The sequence below is a fragment of the Nerophis lumbriciformis genome, linkage group LG11 (genome assembly GCF_033978685.3).
Source record: "Nerophis lumbriciformis linkage group LG11, RoL_Nlum_v2.1, whole genome shotgun sequence".
NCBI classification, from domain to species: domain Eukaryota; kingdom Metazoa; phylum Chordata; class Actinopteri; order Syngnathiformes; family Syngnathidae; genus Nerophis; species Nerophis lumbriciformis.
The window spans coordinates 35327549-35349857 of record NC_084558.2 but is presented as its reverse complement, the minus strand read 5'-3'; the positions used below and the strand labels follow the sequence as shown (position 1 = coordinate 35349857).

At 40.7% G+C, this 22309-nt stretch overlaps 1 protein-coding gene across 6 annotated transcripts in view; it reads right to left on the bottom strand.

The window, feature by feature from the left end:
• Positions 1 to 22309, bottom strand: part of LOC133610462 (protocadherin-15-like) — a 345402-nt gene that overhangs the window by 250285 nt on the left and 72808 nt on the right. For all 6 annotated transcript variants that reach the window (XR_009815878.1, XR_009815880.1, XR_009815879.1 and 3 more), the window contains 3 exons: positions 19363 to 19518; positions 10366 to 10485; positions 9687 to 9797 (listed from right to left, as the gene is read on the bottom strand). Coding sequence is in view for 3 of the 6 variants with exons in the window: in XM_061966744.2 (XP_061822728.1) it covers positions 9687 to 9797; positions 10366 to 10485; positions 19363 to 19518 (387 nt within the window). In the remaining 3 variants the exon portion in view is untranslated. The remainder of the gene's footprint in view (positions 1 to 9686; positions 9798 to 10365; positions 10486 to 19362; positions 19519 to 22309) is intronic.

Genomic DNA, 22309 nt, shown 5'->3' with positions numbered 1-22309 from the left:
AATAAATAAATAGTGAACAACAGGCTGAATAAGTGTATGTTATATGAGGCATAAATAACCAACTGAGAACGTGCCTGGTATGTTAACGTAACATATTATGGTAAGAGTCATTCAAATAACTATAACTTATAGAACATGCTATACGTTTACCAAACAATCTGTCACTCCTAATCGCTAAATCCCATGAAATCTTATACGTCTAGTCTCTTACGTGAATGAGCTAAATAATATTATTTGATATTTTACGCTAATGTGTTAATAATTTCATACATAAGTCGCTCCTGAGCATAAGTCGCACCCCCGGCCAAACTATGAAAAAAACTGCGACTTATAGTCCGGAAAATACGGTACTGTATATATAATATGTAATAATTGCATATATGTTATATTTTATATTGCTACTACGGTACATTTTTAGTCTACTTTATACCTTTTGTTTTCGCCCTCTTTTTGTGTGCCCTTAAGTGCATTATCCTTTCCATCCTTATCCTTTCCATCCTTTGTAACTGACCTACTGTGTGGAACAACTTCCCTTGTGGATCATTAAAGTTTGTCTAAGTCTAAGTCTAAGTTTAATAATGAAGTATTGAAGTTTATCAGACAGTGGAAAGAAAAACAGCCGTCTTGACTATTTGGCCGAGCAACAGCAACAGAACCAATGTTGTAATAGCGGTAACAGGCAAAATGCTGACTTGAGTTGATTGTAAACAACAGTAAGTCAAGTGTAACTCACATGGGTTTCACACCAACAGCAGAGTTACCGACCACTCATACTTCAAAGAAGTAGCCTCTTGTGGAATGAATTAAAACTACATCAGGAGGTTGCCTATAGCCACAGCTGGTAATTACCCAACAGTATTTATGTTTGACCGAGGTGCTGAATTGTTTTTGTAGCCCACACACCCTGCGACTATAGAAGGTTAATTGAATAGAGGCGGTGAAGCACAACTTTCTATTGCAACTACTGAAGATTAACACAAACAGTGCAAAGAACCTAAAAAGTTTACTTGCAAAACACTAAGTTCTTATCAGCCTTGGTGCACATTCATTTTCACCAAAACCTGAAAATGATTGTGTGCCAATGACAAGGGGTGCTATGCTTTAGTTTAAAAGGATGTTATGAAAAGTCATCAGCCAGTAAAATTGCACCACATTATTTAAAATAATTATATTGAAGTAATAACTTATGTCTAAGGACAAAGTGGTGAGCTTCAAATACGCTACATATTTACAAACCCCGTTTCCATATGCGTTGTGAAATTGTGTTAGATGTAAATATAAACTGAATACAATGATTTGTAAATCATTTTCAACCCATATTCAGTTGAATATGCTACAAAGACAACATATTTGATGTTCAAACTGATAAACATTTTTTTTTTTTTGCAAATATTCATTAACTTTAGAATTTGATGCCAGCAACACGTGACAAAGAAGTTGGGAAAGGTGGCAATAAATACTGATAAAGTTGAGGAATGCTCATCAAACACTTATTTGGAACATCCCACAGGTGAACAGGCAAATTAGGAACAGGTGGGTGCCATGATTGGGTATAAAAGTAGATTCCATGAAATGCTCAGTCATTCACAAACAAGGATGGGGCGAGGGTCACCACTTTGTCAACAAATGCGTGAGCAAATTGTTGAACACTTTAAGAAAAACCTTTCTCAACCAGCTATGGCAAGGAATTTAGGGATTTCACCATCTACGGTCCGTAATATCATCAAAGGGTTCAGAGAATCTGGAGAAATCACTGCACGTAAGCAGCTAAGCCCGTGACCTTCGATCCCTCAGGCTGTACTGCATCAACAAGCGACATCAGTGTGTAAAGGATATCACCACATGGGCTCAGGAACACTTCAGAAACCCACTGTCAGTAACTACAGGTGTTCGCTACATCAGTAAGTGCAAGTTAAAACGCTCCTATACAAGGCGAAAACCGTTTATCAACAACACCCAGAAACGGCGTCGGCTTCGCTGGGCCTGAGCTTATCTAAGATGGACTGATACAAAGTGGAAAAGTGTTCTGTGGTCTGACGAGTCCACATTTCAAATTGTTTTTGGAAACTGTGGACGTCGTGTCCTCCGGACCAAAGAGGAAAAGAACCATCCGGATTGTTTTCGGCGCAAAGTTGAAAAGCCAGCATCTGTGATGGTATGGGGGTGTATTAGTGCCCAAGACATGGGTAACTTACACATCTGTGAAGGCGCCATTAATGCTGAAAGGTACATATAGGTTGTGGAGCAACATATGTTGCCATCCAAGCAACGCTACCATGGACACCCCTGCTTATTTCAGCAAGACAATGCCAAGCCACGTGTTACATCAACGTGGCTTCATAGTAAAAGAGTGCGGCTACTAGACTGGCCTGCTTGTAGTCCAGACCTGTCTCCCATTGAAAATGTGTGGTGCATTATGAAGCCTAAAATACCACAACAGAGACCCCGGACTGTTGAATAACTTAAGCTGTACATCAAGCAAGAATGGGAAAGAATTCCACCTGAGAAGCTTAAAAAATGTGTCTCCTCAGTTCCCAAACGTTTACTGAGTGTTGTTAAAAGGAAAGGCCATGTAACACAGTGGTGAACATGCCCTTTCCCAACTACTTTGGCACGTGTTGCAGCCATGAAATTCTAAGTTAATTATTATTTGCAAAAAAAAAAATAAAGTTTATGAAGTTGAACTTTAAATATCTTGTCTTTGTAGTGCATTCAATTGAATATGGGTTGAAAATGATTTGCAAATCATTGTATTCCGTTTATATTTACATCGAACACAATTTCCCAACTCATATGGAAACGGGGTTTGCATTTTTAAATGTTTGCAAAAAAGGTTTCAAACACATTCTGTGTTGGCCCTTTTGATTTGTGTTTATATTCATGCCTTCCCAAGAAATAGATCCTCAAGATAATTCAGGCTAAAATGTGGCTGTGATCATCAGGGGCTGGGGTGAGGGGGTTTTGGGGGCCCCGCCCTAAATCTCAACACCCCCTCTCATTCCTCAACCTAAACATCCCCACACACCCGCCTGCCCAAAAACACAGTCTGAAAAGAAAAATCCTGATTTCGCTGAAAATATCACCCATTTTAATTCATTTCATGAATACATCTCCTTTGTGACGAGCACATGCAAATTTCAAGTAAGACTGCCTGTGTTTTAGCTTAATAGTTGTACGCTGGTCTCTTACACGGGCGTGATAGTCACACACACACTAGGTGTGGTGAAATTACCCTCTGCATTTGACCCATCCTCTTGTTACAGCCCCTGGGAGGTGAGGGGAGCAGTGAGCAGCAGCGGTTGCCACGCTCAGGAATCATTTTGGTGATTTAACCCCCAATTCCAACCCTTAGCCCCCCTCGGAGCAGTAAGAAAAAACCACGCAGCCGAGAGAAAGAGACAGAGCTATGAACACCAATCAGGGCACCCTGATTAAGGCCATGCTTTTAGACGGTTTTGGTGATAAATTATCTATGCAAATGATTCACTTAATCATCATCAGGCAGAAGGAAATTAAAGTTCAGTTGTCAGGATTTTGCTAAATGTTTATTTCTATTTTGGCATGCATTGCCTCTTCCATTATTCCTGAAGGCGTTTGCACATGGCGAGCAGAGTGGTAAGTATCAGCCCCCCTGCTATTTGCTGCTAATTTTATACCACAAATGTAAGGATTAATGATTGGGTTGTTTTTTTTAATCATCTCACAATAGCCAATTTATGCTTTATTTCTGGCTTCTGAAATTGCAAAAATATTTATAAATACAATAAAGGGGGTGTTTTCAACATTGTAAACTAATTTACACTGTAATACAAAATAATGTCCAATAATTATTTTATTCAATTAACCACCAAATATCATGTAGTGTTGCGTGGTCTCCAAAATCAAACAACCCCCAGGGTTTCTGATTAGCAAATGGTGGGAAAAAAAAAACATTGCCAATAACAGCTGTGGCTGTGCACTAGGGCTGTAACGGTGCGTGTATTTGTATTGAACCGTTTCGGTACGGGGATGTCGGTTCGGTTCGGAGGTGTACCAAACGAGTTTCCACACGGACATATTAAGTAGCGTAACGCACGTTGTGTAAACAATGCACACCGAGGCACAACACACGGCATGCTAGCAGCTAACGGGCTAGGATAGACTGACCATACGTTTTCTTTTCACCGGAAATGTCCTCTTTTACGGAGTTTCTTAAATGCCTCAAATGTCCGGCATTTTGAGTTAGGGTTGCGTGTATTTTCAATGTCCGTTCAGGGTTAAGAAGGGGTTAAAAATAAAACAAATTGTGAGGGAGGGGCAGAGACAGAGAGAGCGAGAGAGTTATGATAAACGCGCATGCGTCGCCAGGCTCTGTTTTTTATCCATAGATTTATCAGATTACATTTTTTATTATCCATAGCAGGGGTGTCAAAAGTGTGCCCTGGAGGCCATTTGCGGCCCACAGCTAATGTTTTAAAGGCCCACAGCACATTCTAAAAATACTATTAAAATAAACAAAAACATAACAAAAGTGAAATTAAAAAGCTTAAAGGTTAAATGTAATTTAGAAAAAGTTGCAATGTTGACTAATAAAACAAAGCTGTTTTTTTTTTCTTTCAAACTGTCATTGCTCAAAACATAATATTGAATCAAAATCAATGTTATTATGAATTATTGACCTATCCAAGGTTCCGATAACTTCACATCAAATATTCCATTCAGAAAAATATTTTTGGTGGAAGATTTTGCAAATTTGGTAAATAACCCAAAAATGTATATTTTGTTGTTTTCTTACTGTACCGAAAATTAACCGAACCGTGACCTCTAAACCGAGGTACGTACCGAACCGAAATTTTTGTGCACCGTTACACCCCTACTGTGCACAAGCTCTCATTGTAGTTTTTGTTAGTGCCACAAAATTTGAAATGTCATGATTGGTCGGCTGTATGTTCTTCTGCATGGACTTTTAAATGTTAGTTGCGCTACTTTGGCGTGTTACACTTGCCATACGGTTATGTACAATCAACTCATTAGCGCTCTCAGTTTGCGCCTTTCCGCAATCACAACATTGGTTCTGTTGCTGCCGTGTTGTTCAATATTGGCGTATTGAGAACATAGCGGAAGACATTGAGGCGCAATTGTTGAAAAGGATTAAAAAGTCACCGTGATACGCCATCCAAGTTACTGATATTGAAAACAGGGCAATGATGTTCATGAGGATATCTAATGTGCACTGAAGTTGCCAACCAACACTACTGGCGCAGAACTATTCAAGTCTCTAAATGATTATACATCAGAAAAACTGAATTGGTTCTCTTGTGTCGGCGTGTGCACGGATGGAGCTGCTTCTATGATCGAACAGCCGTCAGGTCCAACAACTCGGATTAAGGTGGTTGCATCTGAATGCGAGACCACGCCACGTCATTCACAGAGAAATGCTGGCCAGCCGAAAAATATCAGCTGATCATCACAGCGTACTGAATGGTCAATCAATCAATCAATCAAATCAAAGTTTACTTACATAGCCCTTCATCACGAATGTCTCAAAGGAATGCACAAGCCACAACGACATCCTCGGCTCAGATCCCACATCAGGGCAAGAAAAAACTCAACCCAATGGGCACAATGAGAAACATCGGAGGGGACCGCAGATGTGGGGACCGCAGATGTGGGAGACCCCCCCCGGGGCGACCGGTGCAATGGATGTCGAGTGGATCTAGTTGATAATGTAAGAGTCCAGTCCATGATGTTAAAGTTATTAACCTTATCAGAATCAGAATCAGAATCATTTTATTGCCATTGTTTGAGAACGGGTTCACAAACTAGGAATTTTTCTTGGTGCAATCGTGCAACATAAAACACATAACACAAATTTGGTAATAAGAGCTGTAACTGAGCTATCAGATCTTGTTATAGACTTAGAAGGAATTCAAAGGAGCTACTGTTAGGAGTTATTGTTCATGTGCCTGATGGCCGAGGGGAAAAAACTGTTCAGGTGGCGGGAGGTGTGGGTCTGGATGGACCGTAGTCTCCTGCCTGAGGGGAGAGGGGAGAATAGTGCGTGTCCAGGGTGAGAAGAGTCAGCTGTGATCCGACCCACACGCCTCCTGGTCCTGGAGGACAACAAGTCCTGGAGGGATGGGAGCTTTCAGCCAATCACCTTCTCAGCAGCACGCACGATGCGCTGCAGTCGATGCTTATCCTGGACTGTGGCGCCGGGGAACCACACGGTGATGGAGGAGGTGAGGATGGACTTGATGATGGCTGAGTAAAACTGCACCAGCATCTCGGTCGGCACCTTAAGTTTCCTCAGCTGCCGTAGGAAGTACATCCTCTGCTGGGCCTTCTTGATGAGGGAGCTTATGGCCGGCTCCCACTTGAGGTCTTGGGTGATGGTGGTGCCCAAAAAACGGAAGGAGTCCACAATGGAGACGGGGGTGGGAGAGTCAATCAGGGTGAGGGGGGAGGGTGGGGCTGTGACTTTCCTGAAGTCCATGATCATCTCCACTGTTTTCTGGGCGTTCAGCTCCAGGTTGTTGTGGCTACACCAGGACGCCAGCCGGTCCACCTCTCTCCTGTAGGCGGACTCATCGCCATCCGAGATGAGCCCGATGAGGGTAGTGTCATCCGCAAACTTGAGCAGTTTTACGGACTGGTTACTGGAGGTGCATCCGTTTGTATACAGGGAGAAGAGCCCTGGGGAGAGTACACAGCCCTGCGGAGTACCAGTGTTCGTGGTTCGACTGTCCGAGACAATCTTCCCCAGCTGCACGTGCTGTCTTTGGTCTGTCAGGAAGTCATTGATCCAACTGCAGAGGGAGTCGGGCACGCTGAGCTGGTAGAGGCGCATGTGCGCAAACCCGGCCTGTTTGAGCAGCTATGTGAGGAGATGCATGCCTAGCACACACCCCTTCTCTTACACACCGAAATAAGATGGCTATCCAGAGGAAGATCACCGGCCAGAGTGTTTGAGGTACGAGAGCCGTTGCAAAGATTTCTCTCAGAAAAAAAGTCGCTGCTGGTGGTTAATTTTAGTGAGAAGTAATGGGTCGCCAAACTAGCTTACCTTTGCGACATATTCAATCTGCTCAGCAAACTTAATTTGTCATTGCAGCGAAAACTAACAGCAGTGTTCAATATGGCAGAAAATATAGCTGCATTCAAAGCACAACTGGAATTGTGGGGGCGGCGAGTGAACAGAGGGATATTTCCATCCATCCATCCATCTTCTACCGCTTGTCCCTTTCGGGGTCGTGGGGGGTGCTGGAGCCTATCTCAGCTGCAATCGGGCGGAAGGCGGGGTACACCCTGGACAAGTCGCCACCTCATCACAGGGCCAACAAAGACAGACAGACAACGCTCACATTCACACACTAGGGACCATTTAGTGTTGCCAATCAACCTATCCCCAGGTGCATGTCTTTGGAAGTGGGAGGAGGCCGGAGTACCCAGAGGGCACCCACGCAGTCACGGGGAGAACATGCAAACTCCACACAGAAAGATCCCGAGCCCAGGATCGAACCCAGGACATTCGTATTGTGAAGCACACTCACTAACCCCTGCTCCACCGTGCTGCTCCAGAGGGATATTTGACATGTTTCAAACATTAGCAGGGATTTTGGAAGACACGTCACCTGGGCCAGCAATCTTACGGCTGCTGCGCGATCTACTTCCCAACCACAAAAGACCAATGAACTGCGAATGAATAGATCCGGCGAATCGAGCATGTCAGCTGCTGGAGATCGCAAGTGAGACAAGAACTCTGACAACATTCTGGATGAAAATTAAGCCAAAACCTGTCATCGCCACAAGAGCAATGAAAACACTGCTACCATTTCCAACATGCTATTTGTGTGAAGCAGGCTTTTCTGTAGTGACAGCAACAAAGACAAAATTACGGAGCAGACTGGACACAAGAAACACGTTGCGGGTGTCAATGTATCCCATCACCCCTAGTCGGGATCATCTCATCCCAAAGAAACAAGCCCAGGGCTTCCACTAATTCGGCATTAGAGTGAGATGTGTTTTTAATGCACTTTTTTTGCTGTATTTATCTGCCACATGTGGAAGGCCAGTGCATGAAAAATAATGGCTACCCTTAAACCGGTCCTTGGTGCAAAAAAGGTTGGAAACCGCTGAGCTAGATCACAAAGAAGTGTTTTAAAATGTAGATTCAAATCATCTTCGGTCCCCTTTAGTCTGTTTCATATATAATGAGTTTAAAAAAGTATCTTGCTTCCAATCTCCTTTGTAGTTTTGGTAAATAAACACCCCTGCTATTAGTATTTTTGCAGCATTTACAGCAGGGGTGTCAAACTAATTTTAGCTCAGGGGCCGCATGGAGGAAAGTCTATTCCCAAGTGGGTCGTAATGGTAAAATCATGGCATGATAACTTAAAAATAAAGACAACTCCAGGTTGTTTTCTTTGTTTTACTTTGGCCAAAAATAGAACAAGCACATTATAAAAACGTACAAATCACAAATAATCTTCTGGACAAAACACTTCAAGTTTGTTGAAAATTCTAAAGAAATTGGTGCAGCTTCAAAAAAAACAATGAGCTTAGACTTTGTCTCAGTGTATCTACAAAGTCAGGATTAAACTTTAAGTCAAAGTCTTTCTGGGATTGAACTAAAAACAACATGTGAACTCTTCCAGGTATCAAATACCTCCTTTGTCATGTCCACGTATCAATCCAATGCTAACTCAACAAACCGTAAGAAACTGAGGTAAAAACTATTCAAAAGGGTTAAGTTCACTTTTCTTGTGTTTGACAGAGATATTTTGGGGTGCAGTGTGTTTGAAGCAGAAGACATAAAATGGCAGGTTTTAAGTTTCATGTGAGTCAAGGAGGAGCCACATTCACCCTATACAGTGTACCTCCTGCCTGGCCTCGGTATAAACCGTTTGCTTGCCTAACAGAATTGCTACTGTGACATCCAATGGACACATTTAGAACAGCAGTTTCTTTCATTAAAAAAAAAGCAGCTCATTATACTTGGCAAACTCATCACGCGGGCCGGAAAAAAACTGTCAAACGTACGTTTGACACCTCTGATTTACAGTGTCTCCAAATTGTGTGAGTTTAAAAAACATACTTTAGATTTCTTGCAACAGTTTAAGATACAATACAGGTTTTTCCAAAAACATACTTTTTTCATGTTTTTCTTATCATCCTTTGTGCCTACCATATTGCCAGTAAATAAACAGCGTCGGCTCTCACTGGATTTGAACTGAAGCAAATAATAAAATGTGCAGCTGCTGCTTTTCCTCTAAACATTGCAAGAGAATCAGATTAAAGATCAGATCATAGAAGTCTGCTCTGACATCATCCTTGTAATAGTCACAGCCCCGGGAGTGTATGAAAGTTGCAGCTATTTACTCTGCTGAAGCGTCTTATACAACCGCCTATCCGTCTGGTAATGGCGGAATCATAAAATACATTTGTTTGCAAATAAAACATCCACGTAGTCGCGGGATAAAAGTGGGAAAACAAAAGCATTAACAAAGACATTAGTGATAATTAAGGACAGGCCCATAGTTCCCTCAGGGCTGCCTCCGCAGAGCACAAATAGTCCCAGACAGTGTAAATAATGTTGCCATGATAAGGCTAATTTGCATAACTTGATTTCCCACTCCAGCAGAAGGCTGATTCTCGTTATCTACCTTCCAATACAGCAACAACAACAAAAAATTATAAAAACTTACATTAGCCTGTATGATGACCAGGTAGCGCGTTATTTCTTCATAGTTGAGCCGCTCCCTCAGCACCACAGCGCCAAACAACGTCAGTGGGATGTCAAAGGTTCTGTTGGCCGTCTAAAAAAAGTACACCACATGTTTATACTCGCACAATTCAACATGGCCTAAAAAGAGTAGGAAGAAGCAGACCTTATTTAACCCTACACCTTTCTCTGTGTCTCAGCAGTTACTGATGCAGTAAATATCGCACCCTCCCTTCTGATCTAAACTTTTAAGCTTTAAAAAGGTAGTTATGCGGTTGATTAACTTTGGCCAAGTAGAATCACAACAAAGATTAAATTAGAAGTTTCATATTTGTCTGCTTGAGGGCTAAAAATGGTCACACTTTGCATACAAAATGCTTCCAGGCAATCAATACAGATGAAAAGGGAGAACAAATGACAGTGTTGAATAGGATTTCTTGGAGGGAACAAACGAACAGAATCATCAACAAAACTTTTGAAATATTGATTAAAAGGAGTTGGTTACAGGTCAGTTAGAAAAACTCATGACTGACATTTTGGGTTGGGATTTTGAAATACGAGTTGGCACAAACAAAGCAAGATGCTGTGATGTCTGATTGAAAAGTTACAGGAATTGCATCTAGGTTAAAAGAAGAAGAAGAAGAAGAAGAAAAAAAACCTACTGGGTCTCTGGGGTTGTGCTGGATGGTGTATTCTATTTGTCCATTAGGGCCGTCATCGATGTCCGTCGCCCCGTTGTTGCCCCAGAATCCAGAGAAGATGGTGGTGCCCACTGGCGTTAGCTGGAAACACAAAATTACTTTTTAAAAAATCATTATGATAATGGTTTGGTTCATGTCCAACAAGCTTAACAAAATGACTTTGAAGTGCATCACATGTTTAACATTCCAAAAGGAGTAGGAAAACATAACGCTTATTCAATCCTCGGTGTCCCAGCAACTCATGATAGTTTGCTCACTTCCTGTGTTAAGGCTAAGGAATGAGTCAAGGTAAGATTGCCACTAATGGCACCTGTTATTTAGATTTCCCAATATATTTTGTATAATTAATAGCGCATTTGTCTTCTGATTTTTCCCCCACAATATTTTCAGAGTAACTTACATATTTTTCGTTTGAATGTTGACTTATTTTTTTCGATTCTGCACAATATTTTTGAACAAATAATTTGAAAAAACATGCCAACTTTAATTGATATATATTTTTTTCATATGGTGCTAGGGTACATTGGGTATTTTAAAAATCAAATGTCTATCCAAATTGTTTTGCAGAAAAAGTGCAAAAGACATCCTGTTTGTTTGTTTTTTTGTTAAATTGCAAATCTTTTTCCACAATAATTATTCAGAAATTGTGCAAAAGACACATGGCATCCTGAACGTTTTTTTTTTTTTTTCCATTTAAAAGGTCCACAATATTAATTCAGAAAAGTACAAGACACATGCTATCCTGTATTTGTTTGTTTTTCTTGTGAAATGTAAAATATTTGCCCCAACAAATGTATGCAGAAAAAGTGCAAAAGACAAATGGTATCTTGTATTTATTTTGTTGAATGTAAAATGTTTTTCCACAATATTTTTGCAGAAAAAGTGCAAAAGACACATATCTTGTTTTTATTTTTTTGTTAAAGTAAAATGTTTTTCCACAATAATTATGCAGAAATTGTGCAAAAGACACATGACATCCTGCATTTCTTGTTTTTCTTTCTTTAAATGTCAAATATTTGTCCACAAAAGACACATGATATTTTTTTCGTGTTAAATATTTTTTCAAATGTTTGCTATATAGGGCAACAAAATGGTCTCCCAAATATCAATGTTTGTTTGCTTTTCTTTATAATATTTATATGTCTATACTGTAAGTAGGTGATAAACTAATAAGTAGACACAAGGGCAAAGCACTCACTCTCATGTATCATTTCTCCAACTGTTTTAGAGGGGGGATAGTATTTGTCTTGTCAAGTTGAACATTTGCCACTCAACATAAAAGGCAAAACATTGCCAATCAACATTTCTTTTCCCTCCATGCTACATTTTTGTTTGTTTTTCCCAGCCATGGGCTTTGTAGCTCTGTGCCAAAATGTGAATATAATCTCCAAGCAGCATGAGAAACATATGAGATCAAGTTTATTTGGCTCAGGTTTCACCGTTGTCCTACATTTTGGGTTTATCTGCTTTGAAGGTGCACCATATCCACAGATGGAGTACTGACACAGGTTATAAAGTCGGTCATGAAGACCAACCGGCTTGGCGAGTTCAAGCCAACCATGAGCACTTTTAATGCCTCGAGATGCAATTTGATGGTCTGCCTGATGAGAAGACAGACTCATACTTAAAGTGGACTAAATCTATTCCTGCTTTTTAGTTTCTACTCACACAGATGCAGATGTATTCCATTTAAAACGCATTATGGCCCCCCCGACCACATTTACCTAATTTTAAAGATGATGCATCTCCTGAATGATGCAGTAGCTAAATGAAGTTCCAGGTCAATCTTATATTTTTGTAGAAGAGTAACAAAAAATGTTCCTTCTCCAATTAAGTCGTATTTTAATTGTGGTGGTGGACACTTGAAGTAAAGTAGTATAACGACGGGTGCAAATAACCGGCATGCGACTGTGAATTGTTCTTGTTTGCGGATGACTAGGCCCTGCTGGTATCAGACAAGGACAAGTCACAGGTGGAGAAAATCCTCAGTGCTGAACTTTGTAGAACTTGCACCTGGCTCGCTGACAACAAGCTATCCATACACTTGGGTAAAACAGAATCCATCCTGTTTGGGTCCCACATCAACCTTAAGAAAGTCAATGACTTCACTATAAAAGTGGATGACATTGTTATCACCAGGAAGGATGAGGTCACCTACCTAGGTTCCATTCTAGAGGCTAATCTTTCCTGTGATAAAATGGCAACCAAGGTAATCAAAAAGGTCAACCAACGAACGAGATTTCTCTATAGAATCTCCTCTCTGATCAACAAAAGCACCATGAGGGTTCTGGCGGGAACTCTCGTTCAACCCTTTTTCGATTACGCATGCACCTCCTGGTACCCTAGCACCTCCAAAACCTTCAAACCTAGACTCCAAAAATCCCAGAACAAGCTAGTCAGATTACTTCTAGACCTCCACCCCAGATCCCACCTCACTCCGACCCACTTCTCCAAAGTGGGCTGGCTCAGGGTGGAGGACAGAGTAAAACAACTTGCACTGAGCCTAGTCTATAAAATCCGCTACACCTCCCTGATACCGAAGTACATGTCAAACTACTTCCTTAACGTAAATTACCGCCATAACCACAACACCAGGGGGAGCTCTACTAACCACGTTAAACCCAGATTCTGATCTAACAAAGGTCTTAACTCATTCTCTTTCTATGCCACATTAATGAGGAATGCGCTCCCAACAGGTATAAAAGAAAGGGCATCTCTATCCTCTTTCAAAACCGCAATAAAAGTACACCTCCAGGCAACTTCAACCCTAAACTAACACCCTCCCCGGATTGTTATTAATAATCAAATGTAAACAATCAAATGCAGATATTTTTCTTATGCCTTCTGATCTCTCTCTCTCTCTCTATGTCCACTACTTGCTGTACATATCCTACCAAGTCAGACCTACACTGTTTCAATATCCATTTCTCTGTTCTCAATTGTTGATGACTGATGATAACAACCAAACCTACCCCCCACACCCTGAATTGTAAATAATGTAAATAATTCAATGTATACACCCTGATGATTATCTTGTCTGATGACTGTATTATGATGATAGTATATATGATAGTATATATCTGTATCATGAATCAATTTAAGTGGACCTCGACTTAAACAAGTTCAAAAACTTATTTGGGTGTTACCATTTAGTGGTAAATTGTACGGAATATGAACTTCACTGTGCAACCTACTAAAAAAAGTCTCAATCAATCAATCAAAAAACAACAACCCAAAAAATAAATAAATAAAATAAGCATGAACGGTTGTGGCTGTAGGCCTTTCCCGGGCGCGGCCACCGCTGCTGCCCACTGCTCCCCTCACCTCCCAGGGGGTGATCAAGGGTGATGGGTCAAATGCAGAGAATAATTTCGTCACACCTAGTGTGTGTGTGACAATCATTGGTACTTTAACTTTAACTTTAACTGATAGTAGCTGCATTTTGAAGTATCACAGGTGGCCAACATACAGCAGCTTTATTTACCTCTGTATGTGCTTTAAAACGTTGCTGTTGGTATAAAAAGTAGCTGAACATCAGGGTTCACTAACTGACAAAGAGTCCAGACCCAGACCCTGTCCAATATGGACGTGGACATTTAGTCAATACATTATTATTATCTAAAGTTTTGTTTGTGTACTTCTATTTTGACCAGCGTAAATTTGATAGACCCAAGTTCATTGGATTAGGAAATGCCCTGACCAATTTTATGCCACTTAAGACAGCCCACGTGATACTGCTCAACCAATCAAATCGGTGCATTGCAGGCGGTAAACATGACGACTCTAAATGCCGAGACGGACAAAAAGGAGGAGAAGGCGAGGCGGCGTGTCTTGTCGTGTCTGAGGTCTGCAGCTAGATATTCTGATGAAAGAGAAGCGAAGCGAATGACATTAAAGAATGTGTGTTATCCAGGGAAGTAAGGAGAAAAGAAGTGAGAATTACTCAGAGGGAAGACAGAGACGAGTGAGAATTACAGGTGAAAAAGCAATTCATCCCCGCTTTCTACTTCTGCCCTCCCTCACCCTGACTACCAGCTGTTGCTGACTACCAGAGTGGACAGTGTTGAGAGACAACAGAATAATAAATACACATGTTGCTCTTTAAAAGAGAACTGCACTTTTTTGGAAATGTGCCTATCATTCACAATCCTTATGAGAGACAAGAAGACAAAAGTTTTTTTGTTTTTTTTTGCATTATAGCATGTACAAATCGGCTTCTTCTTGGTGGCTATCAATGCAGCTAAAGGGAACAATTGATTCTACCTCTAAATCACTTTAAAATGCATTCAAAAACTGTCAAAAATACTTCATTTACTTTCTGTAACCTGTGTAATAACCAAACTGTAGCAATATTGTTATCGTACGAGCGAACACACACATCTGCAGTCCCCTCCAAGGTTTCTCATTCTATCCCATTGGGTTGAGATTTTTCTTGCCCTGATGTGGGATCTGAGCTGAGGATGTCGTTGTGGCTTGTGCAGCCCTTTGAGACACTTGTGATTAAAAGCTATATAAATACACTTTGATTGATTGATTGAAAGCTAGCTACAGACAGAGATAAACTGGCTTCTACGAAAACACGAAATGCGTATGAGTTTGTAATGCACAACACTGAGATAGGATACCAATCTGTACTGACTTAAAAACATGAAGAATCATGTTACATTATCTGTAAAAGTATTAGCCCAAAATTCCAAAAAAGTAAAAATCGGCTTGTTCTTGGTGGCTCTTGATGCAGCTAAAGGGAGCAATCGATTCTACCTCTAAATCACTTAAACAATGCATTCAAAAACCGTCAAAAATACTTCACGTACGTTCCGTAACCTGTGTAATAACCAAACTGTAGCAACATTATCGCACAAGCGAACACGGAGGAACTCTTTTTCTATCGTAGTAACACATCGGCGTGCTTCGGTATTAGCCGTAAAAGCTAGCTACGGACAGAGATAAGGCAGCTTTTATGAAAACACGAAAGGCGTATGAGTTTGTAATGCACAACACTGAGATAGGACACCAATCTGTACTGACTGAAAAACATGAACAATCATATTACAGTATCTGTAAAATATTAGTCCACATTTCATGTTTTGTTTAGACACAGCGAGCAGGACAGCGTATGTGCTGTAGTTGTAATAACACGCATGACGTGCTGGGTGTATCATGATCAATGATAGATTGTGACTCACTCTATGGACAGTTGTGTGTTTGGTCCAGCTGGCTGGGGATTTTTTTCGGTTTATTTGAGTAAGCACTCAATTTATGTCGAAATAGCTTGGCTTCAAGTTCCACATTCGTAGCGTCATTGTCACGGCCCGGGCGCATGCCAATGCGCATTCTTCAGTAAGCCGCGGCGCGCACCTCGGGACACGCACACCGCCGCTCATCTGCGTACGCGTCAGTCGGGCCGGCGGAAGCAGCTGCTTTCCATCAGCAATCAGCACACCTGGAGCTGATGATCAGACCTGCCCTTATAAGCCTGCTCAACCTGCTATGCCAGGCAGATTGTAACCATCCGTTCCCGTAGTCAGTCTGTCTTTGTTCCCGCGTCGACGATGTCACAAAAAACAAACACCTGCAGGACCTATTATAATCACCTAACCTGATCTGTGACTCAGATCACTTTCATACTAATCCAAGTGTCTCCAAAGTGCAGTCTTGGGGCCATTTTTGTCCAGGCGCAGGCCATTTTATCCTAAAAAAATTTTTTTGGTAGGGAGGGGGGTGGATCCCAGACCTTAAACAATTGCTCTGTATCTGGACCTATTTGAATTTTAGTTGAGGACCTAGGACATAGTAAACGGCCTTTAGTTAAACATTTTTGAAGGGAAACAGGCACACAAAGTAGTATTCATTTTAAATTAAACTTACTTTTATGAATGTTTTTAATTAATTGTACTTATTTAGTTTATGATTTTTGCAAACAACATATACACCAGCTCTCACTGGTGTATGAATGTGTATTAATGCTCGATGGTGGTCTGAGGGTCCATTGGCGCAATTTGGCAGCCACGCTTCTGTCATTCTACCCCAGGGCAGCTGTGACTACAAAGAGTGAATGAATGATGGGTTCTCACTTCTCTGTGAGCGCTTTGAGTGTTTAGTGCAGTGGTTCTTAACCTGGGTTCGATCGAACCCTAGGGGTTCGGTGAGTCGGGCTCAGGGGTTCGGCGGAGGTCAAGACACACCCGACACATCGTGTGAATAAAAACTTCTCCTTATCGGCGGATTACGGATACGGCAACAGCAGAAGTCAGACTGATTTGCAGGTGTGTAATTTGTTGTGAGTTTAGGCACTGTGTTGGTTTTGTTCTTTGAACAAGGTGATGTTCATGCACGGTTCATTTTATGCACCAGTAAAAAAACATGGTAACACTTTAGTATGGGGAACATGTTCACCATTAATTAGTTGCTTATCAACATGCAAATTAGTAACATATTGGCTCTTAACTAGTCATTATTAAGTACTTATTAATGCCTTATTTGGCATGGCCTCATTATAACCCTAACCCTCTAACCCTGGCCCTAACCCTCTAACCCTAACCAAATAACTCTAAATTAAGTCTTTGTTACTTAGAATATGTTCCCCATACTAAAGTGTTCCCAAAAACATATAACTTTGTCTTGAATTTGAAAAAAAATAAACCATTTTATTTTTCACTAAAGAAGGGTTCGATGAATGCGCATATGAAACTGGTGGGGTTCGGTACCTCCAACAAGGTTAAGAACCACTGGTTTAGTGTATGTCTATATAAATGTCTAGTGCGTAGTGAAAAGCTCTATATAAATCTAATCCATTATTATTATTATTATCATTATTACTTTTAAAAAAATACACAAAAACATGGCGATAATATTAAAAGGAAAATTAAGTAGCGTAATTTCTGGGCTATTGAGCTCACCTAAATGTAAGCCGCATCCACCTAATATTTGGACAAATTTTATTTTGTATGTATACCGGCCGCACATGTCTATAAGCCGCAGGTGTACACCCGAATCATGAAATAGTTGCTTGGGATCATTCTCAATTTTTTTTCTTCATCTTTGGAGATGTGTCGTGTGCATTTTATAGTTTCTTTTTCATGGTGAGGATTAGTCCATAATGCGCTAAATGGCTGACTGAATGATTGCGTGAGTGCGCTTATTTAATGCAAACAATTAACTTGGTCCACCGTGACCCGTTCGGCTATTTCATTGGTCTAATGCAGGGGTCGGCAACCTTTACCAGTCAAAGAGCCATTTTGACCAGTTTCACAAATTAAAGAAAACAATGGGAGCCACAAAAATCTTTTGAAATTTAAAATGAAATAACACTGCATATAAAGTTTTTTTTTTGCTTTGTGCTATGTATAAACCAAGGGTCTCAGACACGCGGTCCACACCTTAATATGAAAATTGAATGTTAGCGTGGGCCGCGGGTTTTATATGAATGGCGCTTGACATCATCATATTTGTCAACCCTCTCGATTTTTCCGGCAAACTATGAATTTAAAGGCAACTGTTCTCTCGAATGTGCCGTGATGGTACTGCATTTAGCGCCCACTACAACCAGCGTGCCGGCCCAGCCACGCGTTGTATGGGGCTTCTGCTTGCTCACGAAAGTGACAGCAAGGCATACTTGGTCAACAACCACACAGGTTACACTGACGGTGGCGGTATAAACAACTTTAACACTCTTACCAATAATGCGCCACACTGTGAACCCACACCAAACAAGAATGACAAACACATTTCGGGAGAACATCTGCACCGTAACACAACAGAACAAATACCCAGAAGCAAGTATGCAGCTGAGCCGCATCAGAGTGATCAAAGAGCCGCATGCGGCTCCGGAGCCGCGGGTTGCCGACCCCTGGTCTAATGTGACAAGGCAAAATGCTTTGGCAGCATGTTAAGCTTGTGAACCAGAAAATAATCCATAAATTAAGCACAGCATTGTATAAAGTGCAAGGTTCAAAGCATGGGGAAAAAAGTTGCGGCTTATAGTCCCGCAATTACATTATTGAAACTTGCCTTTTTCGAAAAAAAAAACATATCACTCAATCAATCAAATATTATTTAAATAGCCCTTAATCACAAATGTCTCAAAGGGCTGCACAAAACACGACATCCTGAAATTGTTTGCAGAAATAGAGCCACAAGAACAACTAAGGATAGTAAGAAGAAACAGATAACAGAGAATAACAGATAATGATAATAATAAAAATAGAAGAAGAAATAACACAAATAACTAGGTAACATGAACTGTTTTGACATGTTTAGTTTTCTATTATTTTTGCAGTCACAGTCCATGGAAAAAGCAAATATGTCATCTCACATATTTTAATAATGCGGCATCTCCATATTGTGGAAGGGCCAAGCGTGGTGAGGCACAAGAAGGAAAAAAAAAAAGACGTTGGGAAGTATATGGAGTGAGGCAGAAGAAGGGCAGCTAGGTTGAGAAAAGGTGACAGGATGAAGAGCTGCCAGAAGTGAAGGGATGTCGGAAAAGAGGGCTTGAGAGGACATATTGAGTTGGACAGGCTGTGGAAAACTGCATAATGAGATATTCTGCAGCATCCACTGGGCTTGCTTGTGTTGGCAGCTGCTCTACAAGCGCCCCTGTCCAGTTGGAGCTTTTGCGAGTTATTTCTGCTTTCTCCCGTGACTCTGGAGAGCGAAGGCATAACACGTTTGGCATTTAAAAAGACTGGTGGGAGCCGCAAAATAGCTGCTTTCAAACTCTATTTGTGCTGCCTTTAATACACAGCCTGTAAATTGCATTTATGCAAATTCTCCTTTATGTCAGTGTTCCTTGCATGTCTGTCACCGCCACTGACATGGGCCCTTCGGTGAACAAAGAACAATTGTCGAGCATTCAAGTGATCGATTCTGCTTCTGCTCTAGAACTCTCACGACTTGTGCAAACCAGGTGGATTGACAGGCGTGTGGACAAATAAGTAGTAAGGCGAGAGTTGTTACCTCACTAACTGCCACGTAGTATCGAGGCTGCTGGAAATGCGGAGAGTTGTCATTGCGATCCCGCACGACAATGCGGACCTCGTGAAGGATCACGGTGCCGACCAGCTCGTTGGTGCACTGCACCTGAACCACGATGGACTGGATGTACGACGGGGGCTGGAAAACACACAAATAATTGACAATGAACAAGCAGTTTCACAAAATTTCAGCAAACCTTTCAAATGACATACAGTGGGAGTCCGATTTACAAACCTCTCATTATACAAACTTTTCGATTTATGAACCACAGACCGAATAAAACATTTTTTTTTGAACGAACCTTGTATCAGTTTACGAACGTTTCATCCACCCATTGTGTGCCTCTCTCTACAGTGCTCATTCAGTCAGCATAGTAGTACTGTCGTTAGCTACTTTGCTAATTGTTACTTTGTGTGCTTTTACGTGTTTTGTTTTGTTAGCATTTTTACAAAATTTTTTTGCTAGCTCAATACGAGTCCGAAGAAAGCAGTGGACAAGCAACGTGTGGTTTGAAACATGCAGAAATTATCCACAGCATTGTTAACACTGCCCCCTCCCCATTTCTTCAAGAGCACACCAAGAAGGTTAACCAACAAGGTAAAGTAGATTTTATTTTGATTTCTAATCATTGTATCGACCTGGCTGTTAAAGTTAAAGACTTTCGTTATTTTAAACTGTGAGTACACCACAGAGCTAGTGATAGTGTGCCTGTCAGCAGCGCGACTGAAAATGAGGACAGTTTAGCCAGTTGTTTTGGCTTGATAATTAAATAGAAAGTTGATCCATCACCCTCATGTTGGTTGTTTGGTATACAGTATTGTATAGTGCTTTATATTGTGGTCAAAGTGTACATAGTTTTACTAAAATATGGACTATTATAGAGGCTTCAACCCATTATTCATGTTTGCATTGTGTCTTATGTAAAAGTCAGTTTCAATACAATTTTTCTAATTACGAACACTGTTCAAGATCCAAGTAATTTCATAAATCGAGGTTCCACTGTATATTATCTCTAGGGACATTCCAGGTTAGGGACCCCCAAACTAATGGAAAGATGGAACAGGGAAGCCCTATTTATAAATATTGTATAACATTTGTGTTTTAAAGTAAACTTGTTTCAAAGCTTAAACTTGAACCTTGGGTTTTTCAGGTTGAGGGTAGGCTTATAACTCTTCTGCTTGTGTTTTGTTTTTGTATTTTTTACAAAACGATCTCTTTGTCTCCATCCAAACATTTAAACAACCTGTTAGCTGAGAATGTTCTCTCTGCCCATAACTGAGATCCTGACAGAGTTTTGTGATTGACACAGCAGCGATAGGGGCGGGTTCTCCTCGTTACAGTGACAAGGGGATAAGATTTCAAATCGGTGCCCTGCCGAAGGGCAAACCGAGCTCCTCTGTGTCGCTAAGTGTGCGCATTGATAACTGAAATACATCTTCTGCCTTCATTTATCCGTCAAATACATTGTATTGGACCAATATCAATGTGCATTGAAGCCACTTCAATTTGTGGCTATAAATATAAACAAAATCTAAAAAATAAATCTAATCAACAAACAATTTCACAACAGTGTTGTGTCGTGTTGAAGACGTCTTCTGTAGAAAGTAACATGTATATTCTTTGGAGTAGTTAGTGTACAGCTTTAATAGCAGTGTATATATATCAACTATCCACAGTCAGCCCCATTATTGTCTAAATAACTGGCAACACAAGTAAGTACAGAGACAATTGTATACTTTGCCTTCAGTCATGTTGGTGGTAGCATCATGGTCTAGGGCAGTGGTTGTCAAATGGGGGTACGCGTACCCCTGGGGGTACTTGAAGGTATGCCAAGGGGTACATTAGATGTTTTTTAAATATTGTAAAAATAGCAACAATTCAGAAATCCTTTATAAATATGTTTATTGAATAATACTTCAACAAAATATGAATGTAAGTTCATAAACTCAGTGAAGCACAAGCTCAGGTTTCTCACTGAAAATGTCTGTCAAAAAGAATTGCGAAAACAAATGCAACAATGCAATATTCAGTGTTGACAGCTAGATTTTTTGTGGACATGTTCCATAAATATTGATGTTAAAGATTTCTTTTTTTGTGAAGAAATTTTAGAATTAAGTTCATAAATCCAGAGGGATCTCTATTACAATCCCCAAAGAGGGCACTTTAAGTTGATGATTACTTCAATGTGTAGAAATCTTTATTTATAATTGAATCACTTGTTTATTTTTCAACAGGTTTTTAGTTATTTTTATATCTTTTTTTCCAAATAGTTCAAGAAAGACCACTACAAATGAGCAATATTTTGCACTGTTATACAATTTAATAAGTCAGAAACTGATGACATATTTTTTTTCAACCAAAAATGCTTTGCTCTGATTAGGGGGTACTTAAATTAAAAACATGTTCACAGGGGGTACATCACTGAAAAAAGGTTGAGAACCACTGGTCTAGGGCTGCATGAATGCTGTCGTCAATGAGGGAACTACCATGAATTGATTAACGTGGACCCTGACTTAAACAAGTTGAAAAACTTATTCGGGTGTTACCATTTAGTGGTCAATTGTATGAAATATGTACTGTACTGGGCAATCTACTAATAAACGTTTCAATCAATCAAAACTGAGGTTCTTTGTGGATCGAGAAAATGAATTCCAACAAATACTGTGACACTGTGAAGCAGTGAATCAGCTATCCACCATGATAACAAGCACACCTCCAAGATGAGTAAGACAGGTGCAAGTTGAAGGTGGAGGACTTGCACCTGTGGGGCATTCTCGGGTGGAAGGAAGCAAGGAAAGAAGATAGGTGGAGGAGTGCAAAGTTTCTACCATCCACCAGCTTCACCAGTGGTGTCATCATGGAAGAGTGGAAGAGGATTTCAGTCAAAACCTGTGCAGCTCTCGTGACCACCATGTCTAAGAGGATTAGG